We start from the raw sequence: 15,069 nt of genomic DNA, 5'->3' as shown, positions 1-15,069 counted from the left end.
TATCATTTTCGCTAATCTCAGGAAAATAGTTTTTATTCAGTGTGTTAATATGTTAAAAATGCACTGAATTTTAAGTATGAAGATCAAATAAATATTTTTGATTTTAATCATTAATGACAAATTTAACCAATCATAACTTATGTTTTTAGTATTATTAATTTATTCAATTGTTTGATGGTGATAATTAATACATTTAATGGGTTGGTCCAAAAAAGGATTGATTTTTGTCTAAAATGGGTCGCCTACAAATTGTTCCTTTTTGCGCTTATTTTATATTAATTGCCACTGTTAACGGATTTTTTACTTTCGAATAAATTCATTCTGTTATTTTTAGTTAAATACATCGCCCAGGTACTTGAGAAAGTTAGAAAAATTTATTTAGAACCAACTCGCAAATCCATTTTATTAATAATAATTTTATTTTCATTCAATTTCTACTATTGATGGATTATTTTATTTTATTCTACATGCATTTTACTTTTTTTATGCCCAATTAAAATAATAAATTAATAGTGGCGTGTGGTATAAAACAAGATATTAAAAAAAATAGAATGAAGAATTTTTTTAAAAAATCTGGTTGATTTATTTCACTAAAAATAAAACAATACGGATGTGTTTTAAAGTAAAATAATCCATTAATAACGGAACTAAAAATAGAATAAACCATTTTTTGCACAATGGGCCCATTTTTTTACTTCTGCAAAAATTCATGGGAAGTTATAGCACTAATGAAACCATTTTTAGGGGCTCCATTTTAGGAAAAAAATATAGATCTAGGTATCTAAAGAACCTAAATAATTTTTTTATATAATTTAGAATTGATTAAAAATGTTTTAAAAAATATTTTCTTAAATTAAATTAAGTGCGCAATTCTTTGAAAAAGGATAAATACCTCGCACCTGAAATTTCTTCAGCTTAAATAAAATAAACATGCAATTATTTTGTTTTCATAAAAAAGAAATTTTTCGTGGTTCAAGAATGAAGAAAAAAAATGTCCATGAATGCAAAATAATAGCATATATCTTCGACATATTCATTTTTCTCAAAAAAATCATGCATCTAACTCAGGTTGAAGAAAAACATGTTTTTTGCACATTTTCCAAAAATTCGAAATTCAAACATTTTTCCCCTAATTTTTTATTATTGATTACGAGCAAAAACTGCGTAAAACAAATTTTTCATTATTTTTCAACTATTATTATTCTAAACTTAACATATAATAATATTAACTACAGTATTTCAAAGATAATTACATTTTTTTCGCATAAAATAAACAAAAAAAGTTGCATGGAATTTCGAAAAAGGTCCCCAAAAAGTCGCATTATATCACTAAATGACTGAAGTAATTAATTTATTTGTCCATAAATCTTATTGATTTTCAAAAAATATTCTTTGCACAATTGAAATAAACTTTAAATTAAAAACAATTTTTTAACAGTAGTTATTCAGCTTGTCAACTTGGTTTAGACTCAAACATGACCAAATTGTTTAATTTCAAACGCTATTAATTGAAAATTGTCTATTTATGAACCTTTAATGAGAATCTATTCAAATTTTGATGTTTTAAATTAAATGCTGAAATTTGTTCTGGGTTTTTATTTGAGTTTTAGAAGTTTAGAAACTAAGTATAGCGAAAGCCTGATGTTTATTGTTTATTATAATTTTATAAGGCATAGTGATTCTATGATATCATGTAATTAAAATGATTTATTTATCTATAGAGATCAATATCATCCATAAATTATAATTTCATTTTCTTTATTTCAAATCATCCGTTTTTTGTGATGCAAAATCCAATTTTTAGAAACATATCTACACTAGATAGGGTGCAATTGAAAATATTATTATTCATATTATTATTATTGATTCGTTAATAAGATTATCTATATTAAATGTTACAACTGTTTATGAACAAGTTAGACTTTGACTTGATTTTTTTAAACTGAATATAAAGAGCTTCCTTCAGATAGAATTTTCGTTAAGTTGCATATTTTTTATATATACTAGCATTATTAATCGTGAGCGTGTATTAACTCGATTTGAGGGGCACAATAATTTGAAATACAAAATGCAAATTTCGAATGACTATTTTTGTAGATTTATTTCTTTATTTGTTTTAAACTTATATAAATATAATTTTCCTCGGAGTCTTGCAAAAATTGAAAAAGATTTTTGAAAATTTCCGATGTGTCAAATCAAAATTTCCACAAAAAAGTTAATCTTTACCTAAATAAATAAATTTCCAAACAAAAAAGATAAATCTTTGAAGGAAAAATTTAATATTTGATATCTTCTATCAAAAAGAATTTCCTATCAAATCTTCATCTTTTCGTGTTTAACGTCCAACTTTAAACCAAATAGTTTTATTTTCACAAAAAAAAAATAATTTTCAACAAAAATTTAATAGTTGATATTTCAATTCAAAAAGATTTTAATTTTAAATAAAAAACTGTTGAATTCATAAAAAAAATGCAACATAATAATTGCATCTTCAAATAAAAATTTGATTTTTCTATCAAGAAAATTAATTTCCTGCCAAAAAATATGAATTTTCAACGAAAAATATAATAATTAATAATTAAACTGAAAAAATATTTTTATTTCAAACCAAATATTTTCAATTTTAATAAAAAGAGGTGAATTTTAAACTAAATTGTTAAAATTTGAAGTTTTGCACCCAAAACAGATTTTTCAGTCCAGAATAAGAAAAATGTCAAATTATAATCTGAAGTAAAAAATAGTTCTTAATAGAAAATAAAAATTGTTAACAGCTATTTATTTTTTAAATTTATTTTGTTTATTTGCTTAAAGTTTTTCTCAATATAATTTTCCTTCGTTTTTTGAGAAAATTCAAGAAGAATTTTGAAGATTTCATTTGTCTCGAATTAGCCTTAAAATTGTTTAAAAATTTTACTTATTCATTTTTTACAATTTTGGAATTATTTCGTGATGTTCGATAATATTTTTATACATTTTCTTCATCGTTTTAAATACTACTAGGAATCTTTAGACATTTTTTTATCATATTGAAATCTTTCAAAATTTTATTTCGGAATCTCAAACAATCTACTTTTTGTTTTTAAGTTTTTTTGAAATTTTTTAAGAACTTCGAAAACTCCTACCTATTATTTTAAATGATTCGAATTATTTTAAAAAACTGGTAAAAGTGCTGCAAAATAAAAAATGTTTCCTTCAAATCTACTCGATTTCATTTTGATAACTGAAAAAAATCGTTTGACTTGTTTTACAATCTTTATCATTATTCTCTTAAAATAAATCTTGCAAAATAAAAAATCGTAAAAAATGTTCCGAAAAATCTGAAGGTACTTAGGAAATCTTGTTTCGAAATCTTCAAAAAAATACATTTTGTTTAAAATGAAATTATATTTGTATCCTTTCAAAACTTCTAAATATTTTTTTAACTTTTTTGAATTCTTTATCAATCTTTGCAATCTTTCAAAATTGCAAAATTTTGCTTTTAATTATTTTACTATCTTTTCCTCAATTTTAGGAAATCATTTGAAATGTTTTAAAATATTTAAAAAGATTTTCTTAAAATAATATTTTCAAAATAAAAAGTCAATTTTAATTTTCGCTGGAATCGTAACAACAAATTTTATTATCTTAAAACCTTTCAAATTCCTTAAAATACTCAAAAATTTTATTTCTAAATCTCCAAAAATCTATATATTTTGATTACATTTTTCGTTTTCAATATTTTAGAAGTTTTTAATTATTTTAGCATATTTTCAAAATTAAAAAATTGCATCGAAATCAAAGCTTATATAATATTGTCCATAATTTCATTTTTGTCATCTCTTTTAAAGTGTGAAGAATTAAAAAAATTATAGTGTGTTAGCAAAATGTTAAGAACTGAATTTTTTTCCAATATTTAAAAACAATATACAATTAAAATCTTCTTTTTTATTAATAATGTTTAGAAAAATTGAGAAACAAATTTTATCAAGTGGTTCTGAATAGAATAATTTTGTTATTTTTTAAACATTTGATCGAAGAGTTAACAACAGAATTGTTAGCTTTATTATTAACGAAACATTCAAATTTTAAAGTCTTTTAGAAATAAATTTGTTTAGAATTAAAATTGCTCATGACGAAATTGCAATATACTCAATTCGAAAAAATTCAAAAGAACAAACTGATTGTCCCCTTATAAATAAAAATAATAGGGCAAAAAATAACATAAGGACAATTCCTCTGATTGCAGGAAGGGCGTAATTTATCAGCCATTCTTTAAATAAAGAATGGAGACTCAAAGGTTGGATCTGGATAAGTCCCTTTGGGATTTAAATACATTTATGGGTCGATGGCGACACTTTGCATGGGTCACAGACTTCAGGACATGTATGGCATCCGAAAATGAGCTTCAGGCAGCCAAACAGTTATGCCAAGATTATAGGTAGGTCCAAAAATTGAATCAAATATTATCTTCTCCATTATTTTTCCTTTAGAAAAATTAAATTTGTTACATTAACCAACCTGTTCTTTATTTAAATAAATTTAAATTAAAACGAACAGATCTGTTTTTTTATAACGCAATATTATTAGTAAAAATAATCAAAAGTTATAAAAAAAATTGAAAGTGGTTATTGGCCTCTTATTTTTAAAAACAAAATCTTTTTTTTATTTATTACATTTATTTGATCATTTGCCAAAGTTAGAGACTGATACGTTCATTTTTTAAAATAATAATTTGGGAAAATGTTAAATAATTAACCGCGATACATATTTATGTATATTAATGCTACTATTGTTTATATTAATGCTACTAGTTTCCCACATTTTTTCCTGATGCAACTATTTTTTCACTCGGATTTTAAATATATTTTCAAACTTTTTCGTTGATTTGCTAAGAATAACAAATCGGACATCTAAAAATTGAAATTCCAATAGGATTTTAAGAGTTTCAAAGTTTTCTTTTTAATTTTGAGAGATATTAAAAGTTCCAAGATAATTCCCGGGATTTCAAGCAGGGTTTTAAATAGAAAAATTACAATGTAATGGAATGAAGTTTTAAGAGACTTCTAGCGATTTCATGGGGTTTCAGAGGAACTAAAGAATTTTAAAGGGTTTGAACCAAAATTTAATTATTGTACCTAAAAAAATGTCTAGAAATTTCATGAGATTTCAAAGAATTTAGTGCAATCTAGAAAACTGCCAGAGATTTAAACATTTCTAAGAAATTTCAAATGACTTCGTAATATTTTAGAACATTTCAAGGAATATCAGAAAATATCAAAGATTGCAAGGAATTTCAAAAGGCTTTATCAGGCTCGTTAGGATTTCATAATTTCTCAAAGAATTAAAAAAAGATATCACAGAGTTCAATATATTTAACCGGGTTTTTATTATTATTATTATTTTATTTTACTCGAGGGATTTCAGAACATTCGAAATTTCAAAAGGATTTTAGGGTATTTTACAAGATGCCAAAAAATTAATAAATTTTATTATTTAAATTTTAATGTGTTTTAAAAGGTTATCAAAATATTTTAAATATGTCAAGGGATTTTATGAAATTTCAAAGAATTTCAGGAATTAAATGAAATAAATTAAATTTTAAGAGACTTCTAAGGATTTAATTGGGATTTTATGAAATCTCAGAGGATTAACATTTTTTAAAAGGAATTTTAATATAAGAGATTAAATTTGTTTAAGGAATTTCAAATGATTTCGTAAAATTTTAGAAGATTCAAAAAATTTTGAAGGTTTATAGAAATTTACAATGCTTGACGGATTCATAAGGATTACAAAAACTTAAACAGAGGATTTTAACCAAACTCAAGAGTTTTTAATAGATTTCAGTGGATTTCAAAGATTTCAAAACTTTTCGGGTATTTAAAAATATTTCAAGGAATTTAAAGAGATTTTTTACATTTGTAAAGGTTTTCAAAGAATTTTAGAAAATTTAAGAGCATTAAAAATGATTTTAGAGTGCTTACAAAAATTTCAAGATTTTTGAAGATTTCAATTAAATTTCAAGGGATTTTAAAAAGGTATCAAAGGATGTCAAAGATTTCAAGACATTTGAGTGAATTAAAAATAATATTATACGGATTTCACGGGATTGTATGGGGTCTCAGAGTCCTTCAAAGATTCAAACAGTTTTAAAGGAATTCTAGAATATATTCAATATTTCATGAATTTGTACGCGGAATTTCAAAACATTTTTAGGGATTTCACATGATTTAAGCAATTCAAAAAATTTAAGAATTTGAGAAACTGTAGATCGTGTATCTTACAAGATATCAAGCAATTTCAGGAAGTTTTAAAAAAATTCGTAAATTTTCGATTTTAAATTTCGTAAGATTGTCTAAGATTTTGAAGATTTCAAGAAATGTTACCATATATGTGGAATTTAAAGGATTTAAAAAATTTAAAAGAATCTATGGAAAAAGTCTAGAGACTTTTATGGAAATAATAATAATAATAATAAAATAAATTTCAAATCTTTTTTTGGCATTTAAAAATATTTCAAGGCATTTCAGAAAATATCAAAGATTGCAAAAGGCTTTACAAAGTTTTGTGAGATTTCCTAATTTTTTAATGAATTTCAAGAGATGTTATAGATTTCAAGATTTTTTATGGGATTGTACCAGATTTATGAGATTTCATCAATTTCAAGATATTTCAAAGGATTTCGTAGACTTTAGGATTTATACGGATTTCAGGGATTTCAAAGAATTCAAGGGATTTAAAAAGCTTGAATAAATTTCCAGGAATCTTATTAAAGAATTTCAAAGCTTTTAGGGTATTAAAAAATTCGACGAAACTGCGGAAGCCACCAGTTCTAGGAATATCGTTAACCGAGGGTTCTCATATCGAGAGTTGAGTGTATTTTTAATTTCTTAAACGACTCCAAGGTCTGATATAGCCTTGATTTATTTTTAAAAAAATTTCATTGGGAAGAAGGTGTGGCATAAACAGCAATAAAAGCTGAAATGGAGTTCAACTTTGTTACGGATAAAATGGACAATGAAACTTTGTTCGCAGTGGCGTATCTAATCTGACAATTGTTCTGCTACGTTGTGCACAATGCGATACCTCGATAGATATAATTCACTCGCAAAAAATTGGAGGGTCTACTTTTTTGTATCATATGAGCTTTAATTAACTTGAAATTTATTTATCTGCATGATTGATTAAAAAGCATTTAGACATTCAACATTCATGTTTGATGTGAAAAAAGTACGTAAAAAATTTTATAGAAATTAAAAACAAGAATTTTTGAAAAAAGGTTTGTTTTTTAATTTATTTTAAAGACTTTTAATGATAACGGTCATACAGAATTTTATAAGGGGTCTTCCACAAATTGCTTGAGACTGGAGTGGGGGGAATGGGAAGATCTTACATCAAAAAAATTTTAGCTAAAAAATAGAGAAATATTCAACTAAGAAGATTAATTTTTCTATTATGAAAAACTAATTTACAAAAACATGAATGAAGTTTCAACTAAAAAAAGACAAATTTTACGTTACGAACAATTATTTTGTAAAAAAAAAACGATTTTTCAACTAAGATAATTTATTTTATACCAAAAAGATGCATTTTCAACTAAAGAATTGAGTAATAAATTTAATGCTTTTAGATGATTCATTTTGATAAAAGAGATATTTCCAATTTCAATCGTGTACAAAACTACGAATTTTGACGACTTTTCGTGAAACATTGTAGTTCACTTCTTCAGGGTTAGCCTGAATTTATCAAATAATTGAGTATTTAACTCAAAAAATAAATTTTGAATTAAAAATAGTATAATGAAATGAATAAAAAAAAGTTAAGTTTTCAACTAAAAAATAGGATTTTTTAATGAAAAAGATTAAATTTCAACTAATGCGATTACTTTTCATTAAAAAAGACGAATGTTCAACAAAATGCATGATTTTAAAACCAAGCAGTTGAATTTTTTATTAAAATTATAAATTTTCAATATAAAATACAATATTTAAATTATAGTTTAATCTTTAATCAAATAAAATAAATTTTGAACTAATTAGTTTCATTTTCCACTAAAAGTCGAATTTTCTGCCAAAACAGTGGAATTTTCAACTAAAAAATACGAATATTTTTCAAAAAATGAAATGGTAAAAATTTAATTGAAAAAGTTAATTTTAAATTTGAAAAATAAGTTTAAACAGATTTTCAACAAAAACTATCAATTTTCTACTCAATATGCCAAACACCCATCAAAATACATATTTGAACTGTAAAAAAAGGATAAATTTTTACAAAAATTATTTAAATTTTCAACTAAGCAGACGAATTTTGAACTAACAAGATTAAATTTCTCAAAAAATTGAATTTTTGAATGAATAGTTGAATTTTCAACTAAAAACATGAACTTTCTACCAGAAAAAACAAATTTTCAAAAAGAATTTTGAATTAAAAAAAAAATTTCATCCAAAAATAGAATAGTTAAATTTTCGGTTAAAAAACTAATTTATAACAGCAAAACACGATTTCTCAACAAAATTGTTGAGTTTCAACCGAAAAAAATGAATTTTCAACCAAAAAGACGAATTTTTTTCAAAATACGTGAATTTTCAACCTAGTAGTTTAATTTTCAATTAAAAATGTTACATTTTAAACATAGAATAAAATAATACATAATTTTATTTTGAATAAAATAAATAAATGTGTGAAATGAATGAAAAAAGATAACTTTTCAACAAAAATAGTAGAATTATGAGCTGAAAAAAATCACCATTCAATCGAATAGTCAACATTTAAGTCAAAAAATGATTTTTTAATGAAACACAAATTTTTCACCCAAAATATGAATTTTAAACAAAATAAATGTATTTTTAACTAAAAAAGATAAATTATCAAACGAAAATAGAATAGTTATTTTTTCAGTGAAAAATTAAGTGTTAACCATATAAAATAAATTTTCGACAGAATAGTTAAATTTTCAACAAAAAGAATACATTTTTGCCAAGAAGATTAATATTCTACCATAAACGACGACTTTTCAACCAAACATGGAATAGTTAAATTTTCAATTAAATTAATTAATTTTCAAGAAAGAAGAAAACGGATTTTGTATTGAAATAATGAGTCATCAACACAATAAATAAATGTTTAATAGAGTAGTCGCCCTTTAACGAAGTAGTTAAATTTTTAACCAGAGAAAATGAATTTTTAACAAAAAAGGGAATATTTCGTATTCCAACAAAAAGTGGAATAGTTCGTATTTCAACAAAAAATGGAGTAGTTCGTATTTCAACAAAAAATGGAGTAGTTCGTATTCCAACAAAAAAGAATTTTAATCATTTTAATTAAAATTTGTAACCATAAGATTAGTACTCAACTAAATGAATATCAAAATTATACGTTTGTAAGACTTAATTGTTAATATCAAAGTTTTCTCAATTGAATTCCGTTAAGATTTCACGTTTATTTAATTAACACAATTTATATGCATGTTCATTCCCGTAGTTTATACAATCTTAGTAGGATTTTGTGTGTGTGAGGGGGGGGGGGGGCAGAGGAAATATTAATTTATCTTACATGGGGGGGGGGGTTAAGTTGTATAAAAACTCTATATAATTTGTGGATTACCCCTTAACTTCAACTTCAGTTTATCGAAAACACCCTTTTTCAGATTTTCCCTAACATTCCCTCACTAGTTTAAAATTCCCTAACTTCCCAATTGATAAGAAGAATACAATTTTATTTTTTCGCGTCTGGGAATATTTTAATTTATAAAATTAATGTAGGAATAGCCTAATAATTACGTTTCGGAAACACAGCTGGGTTTCCTCATCAGATATTAAAACAGTTTAAAAACATTCCCTGCAACTTTCACAAAATAAACCTTTTGACATTTACCTCATTTTTTTAACAATAGTTTCACTGCATAAATGTCAAATACAAATATTTTTACAGGGGTGTATTTCCGAAACTTAATCGATTCGATTTTCAAAAAAATTTCAAACTATTAGCCTGGAAGATGTCGGAATTATTAGGTTCTTCCTATATTTATTTATAAATCATAACTTTCCAGAATTCTCTGAGCCATGTCAACCATGGTTTAAAATTTCCGACTTTTCAGCGACATAATTATTATTTTGTTATTTCTTAAAAATTAAACAAACCAAAAAGCTACATCTCAGAACTGTGGGATTTTCATAATAACGAGGCTACTCTGTATTTTAGGAAATGCGAAGAGCCAATAGGTACAAGTAGGGAGCAGATAATACATGCAAAAAAATTATACGAGTCGGCCTTCCACCCAGATTCTGGTGACTTGCAAAATGTCTTTGGAAGAATGTCCTTCCAGGTTCCGGGAGGCATGGCGATTACGGGTGCCATGTTGCAATTTTACAGGTAATTTTGTTTTTGCTTGTTCTGCACAAGAAATTTATAGCCCAGAGCCAATTCTGAAAGACCTAGTTTCGAAATTACAACAAGACTTCACACGACTCACGCTTATTTCCGTTTTTATGTGTCATCAGGACCACGACGGCTGTTGTCTTTTGGCAGTGGGTCAATCAGTCGTTCAATGCACTGGTCAATTACACCAACAGGAATGCGAATAGCCCTGTTTCTACTACTCAGCTGGGATTGGCTTATGCTAGTGCAACATCGGCTGCAATGTTTACGGCCATCGGATGCAAATCCTACTTGGGAAAAAGAGCAAATCCCCTTTTGGCTGTAAGTTTCGATGATTTTAAAGACTTTTTTATAGAGGGTGTCTCCTAGGGTGGTCCAAAAAACGCTTTTCAAGCTAGAGGGCAAGCCCCCCCCCCCACCCCCACCCCCCAAGTTTTCATTTCTGGAGAAAGAAAATAAGTAATTTTTTGTTTTTCGAAATTCGAATATTAACACTTCAAAATCGCATTCAACTAAAATGAGGAAATTTTGATTTTTTGAAAAATTGAACTCGTGTTTCAGGGTTACATCGAGACTTGCCAAACTTTTTAGACGAAATGAAACCATACTAATAACTTTAATTTCCAACCCGCCTCCCCACTCTTCCGGTAGCGGCCCAAATATGACCCAAAAATTAAAAAAAAACTACATTTTTACGTATTATTGTTACTTTTTAGCAATTTCCGTCGACTTTTTCATATAAATAATTACTAATGGATAATTTGAATATTTACCATAACTTTTTAAACAATTTTCAATTGTTTAAACAAATGTAAGTTAATTAAATAATTATATAATCCCAGAAAATACCAAAAAAATAATCGTATTTTCTGATTGAAATGTGATTGTTTGTTATTGTTTGGAGTAGTGAATTTTTCTGAAAATATTATGCAATTATTAAAATTATTATTTATTGTCTGTTTTCAAAATTGCTAAAAATTGAGCCAGAGATATCAACTTTTTTTTTTTAATTAGTATACTATGCTAAGTTTTTTTGATTAATAACATTATACAATTATGTTTCTGACTGTATAGTGTTTAGAAAGAATAAATTTACCCTTTTTTCACTGTTCAAACAAATATAATTTGTTTAAATAATTACTTTTTCAAAAATGCTTTTAAAATCGTATTTAATTGTATGTCTTCTATTTTATTTAATTTTGTTAGTTATCCAAAAATAACTGCTTGAGCAAATAAAAATTGTTTGAGCAAATAGAATTTTGTTAAACATCAAAAGAAATGTACTAAAATTATGTAATTGTTCAACAAATGTAGGATAGGATACCAATTTGAAAAAAAATGGACAACTCTGGCTTAATTTTTAGACATTTTGAAAATAAACAATAATTAATTGTTTAAATAATTACATAATGTTTTTCGAAAAATTTATTACTCCAATTAATAACAAAATGTTGCATTTAAATCAGAAAATACGATTATTTTTTACATTTTTGGGGAATAAATAATTGTTTAAATAATTTGCACTTGTTTTAACAATTGAAAATCGTTTAAAAATTAATGGTAAATATTCAAATTGTCCATAAGTAATTATTTGTATAAAAAAGACAACGTAAATTATCCCATGGTAATTAAATGGGATTTTAAAGTGCCTGGTGACACGTGTTCATATTCGAATTCCGAAAAAAAATTTACGGATTTTCTTTCTTCGGAAATGGAGACTTTTGGGTGGGTGTTTTGCCCTCTAGAGTGAATTTTTTTTAAATCCTGAAAGAAAATTCCCTGGCAGTTACAGGTTTTTTCAGGTATAATTTTTAACAAAAGGGAGCATTGAAATATTTCGCATTATTTAAAATAATGAACTCGGAATGTGTATAGAGTTTTGCTAATTTATTATATACAATGTTTTTTCCAGTTTTTAAGGACTTAATAGGTTTAATTTACAAAGCTTCGGCAACTTATATTACAAGATATTCTTAAATATATTTGCATCATTGTTTAATTATATAAGTAAATAATACTAAAAACATAACAATTAATTTCTTGAATTTGTCTCTAACGTACCAAGTAGTTGAATTTCAACAAGAAAATATCAATCTTCAACGAAATAGTTGAATTTTAAACTAAAAAAGATCAGTCTTCAACCAAAAATGGAATAGTTAAATTTCCAGTTAAAATAATTAATTATTCGCAAAAAATTTAGAACCAAACACATGAATTTTTAACAAATTAGTTTGATTTTCTATCAATGTGATAAATTTTCTACTAAAATGGTGAATCTCTGACTAGAATAGTCAACTTTTAAACCAAAAAGATGAATTTTAAACTAAAATTATGAATTTCAACTGGAATAGTGGACTTTTTCAACAACAAAACTGAAAATTTATTTCTCTTGACTGAAAAATCTTTCTTGGTTGAGAATTTAACTCATGTTGAAAACTCGTACATTTAGTTTTATATCAATATTTTTTATTGAAAATCAAAATACTTTTTATTTGAAATATCAAATACTACATTTTTTCTTGATAATTTATCATTTTGGAAATAAAAATGTAATTACTTGGTTAAAAGTTAAACTCTTTTGGTAAACATTTTTTTTTTCGTTTAAGGTTCATCATTTTAATCAAAAAACCATCACTTTGATTGAAAAATGAGCTATTTTATGGAACAATCTTTTTTTTACTGAAAATGTAACTGTTCTGTTAAAAATTTTTTGTCTGTTAAAAATTAATTTAAAACTAAAAATGCAACTGTTAAATTTTTATTGGTAGTTAATTCATCTGTTTGATTAAAAGTTCAACTATTCCATTTCAAGGTTCATCATTTTAATTAAAAATTCATCAGTTTGTTTGAAAATATAACTATTTTTTAAAAGATTAGCTTTTTCCGTAAAAGATTGTCCTTTTTAGCTAAAAATGTAACTATTAAAATTCTGGTTGGCTATTTATCTTTTTTAGTTTAAAATTAATGTATTTTGTTGAAAATTTGTCTTTTTTTCTAAATTAATTTTCTTGGTTCAAAATTCATTTTTTTGTTGCTGAAAATTCTTTCTATGATTGAAAATTCAACTATTTCAGTTAAAGGTTCTTTGTTTTAGTTAAGAATGTACCTTTTTGGATAAAAATTCGACTACATGGTTGGAAAATTGTTCTTCTTAGTTGAAAATTTAATTATTTCGCTGAAAATTCATGTATTTTCTTGCGAAATCGTCCTTTTTGGTAGAAAATTAATCTTCTGGTTTAAAAATTAATTTTTTTGAATTGAAAATATTTGGTTGGCAGTTAAACCCTTTTGATATATTTTTTTAATTGCGTCTATTCCAGTTGAATATTCAACATTCTAGTTTAAAATTTATCATTTTTGTTGAAAAATATATTTTCTTTTCTTGATGAAAAATTAATTTTTTAACTGAGAATTTAACTGTTTCGCGTATGGTAGAAAAATAATCTTTCTTATATAAAAAATCAACTATTTGGTTATTGAAAATTAATCTTTTTAATTTGAAAATTCAACTATTTGGTTGAAAATTAATCTTTTTTGGTTGAGAATTCAATTATTTGGTTGAGAATTTATGGGTTTTTTGTTGAAAAAATATTCTTTTTCTTAGAAAATTGATCTTTTTGGTAGAAAATTCAACTATTTGGTTCAAAATTATTTTTAGTTTCTTTGTACAAAAAAAGTTTTAACTGAAAATTTGACTGTTCCATGTTTGGCTGAAAACTAACATTTCTGGGATGAAAATTCAACTATTTAGTTTAAAATTAATCTTTTTTATTTGAAAATTCAACTATTTGTTTGAGAATTCATGTATTTTGTTGAACAAATCGTATTTTTCGCAGAAAATTGATTCTTTTTGGTAGAAAATTAATCTTCTGGTTTGAAAATTCATTTTTTTTCTTATAAAAAATATTAGGTTTACAGTTAAACCCTTTTGATAATTTTTTTAATATCGTCTATTCCAGTTGAAGATTTAATATTCTAGTTAAAAATTTATAACTTTGGTTCAAAATTATTATTTTTTTTGCTTGATGAAAAATTAATTTTTTTAACTGAAAATTTAACTGTTGTGCGTTTGGTTAAAAAATAATCTTTCTTAGATGAAAATTTAACTATTTAGTTAGAAATTAATCTTTTTTATATGAAAATTCAATTAAATAGTTGAGAATTCATGTATTTTGTTGAAAAAATTGTATTTTTAGGTAGAAAATTAATCTTTTTAAGAGAAAATTCTAATATTTGGTTGACAATTATTTTTTCTTTGTTTATATGAAACATTTTTTTAAATGAAAACTTAACTGTTTCATGTGTGGTTGAAAATTCATCTTTTTTAGTTGAAAATGTAACTATTTGGTTGAGAATTCATGTATTTTATTGAAAAAATCGTCTTTTTCTTAGAAAATTAACCTTTTTGGTAGAAAATTCAATTCTCTGGTTCAAAATTATTTTTTGTTTCTTTGTACATAAAAAAATGTTAACTGAAAATTTAACTGTTCCATGTTTGGCTGAAAACTAATCTTTTTTAGTTGAAAATTCAACTATTTGTTTAAGAATTCATGTATTTTATTGAAAAAATCGTCTTTTTCTTCGAAAATTAACCTTTTTGGTAGAAAATTCAACTACACCATTGAGCCATTTCCCTTTCGGGGTAGGCGTGACTCACTCGGCAGGGGAAAGGAGTAGTGTGTGGATGGGATAGAGATTTTTCAGATTGATCCAGAA

At 24.8% G+C, this 15,069-nt stretch overlaps 1 protein-coding gene across 4 annotated transcripts in view; it reads left to right on the top strand.

Annotated features, from left to right (window-relative positions):
• The window catches only part of LOC117167142 (sideroflexin-2), a 52,748-nt gene that overhangs the window by 27,260 nt on the left and 10,419 nt on the right, over positions 1-15,069 (top strand). For 3 of the 4 annotated variants that reach the window (XM_033351844.1, XM_033351843.1, XM_033351842.1), the window contains exons 2-4: positions 4,226-4,417; positions 10,177-10,347; positions 10,476-10,674. In XM_033351844.1, coding sequence (XP_033207735.1) covers positions 4,263-4,417; positions 10,177-10,347; positions 10,476-10,674 — 525 coding nt within the window. In that variant the 5' untranslated portion in view covers positions 4,226-4,262. Of the gene's footprint in view, positions 1-4,225; positions 4,418-10,176; positions 10,348-10,475; positions 10,675-15,069 lie in introns of those variants that run through there. The other variant, XM_033351841.1, reaches the window with a different exon arrangement.

This window comes from Belonocnema kinseyi, chromosome 2, assembly GCF_010883055.1.
Source record: "Belonocnema kinseyi isolate 2016_QV_RU_SX_M_011 chromosome 2, B_treatae_v1, whole genome shotgun sequence".
NCBI lineage: Eukaryota > Metazoa > Arthropoda > Insecta > Hymenoptera > Cynipidae > Belonocnema > Belonocnema kinseyi.
The sequence above is the reverse complement of the archived record's forward strand: the minus strand, read 5'-3'. Positions and strand labels throughout refer to the sequence as shown.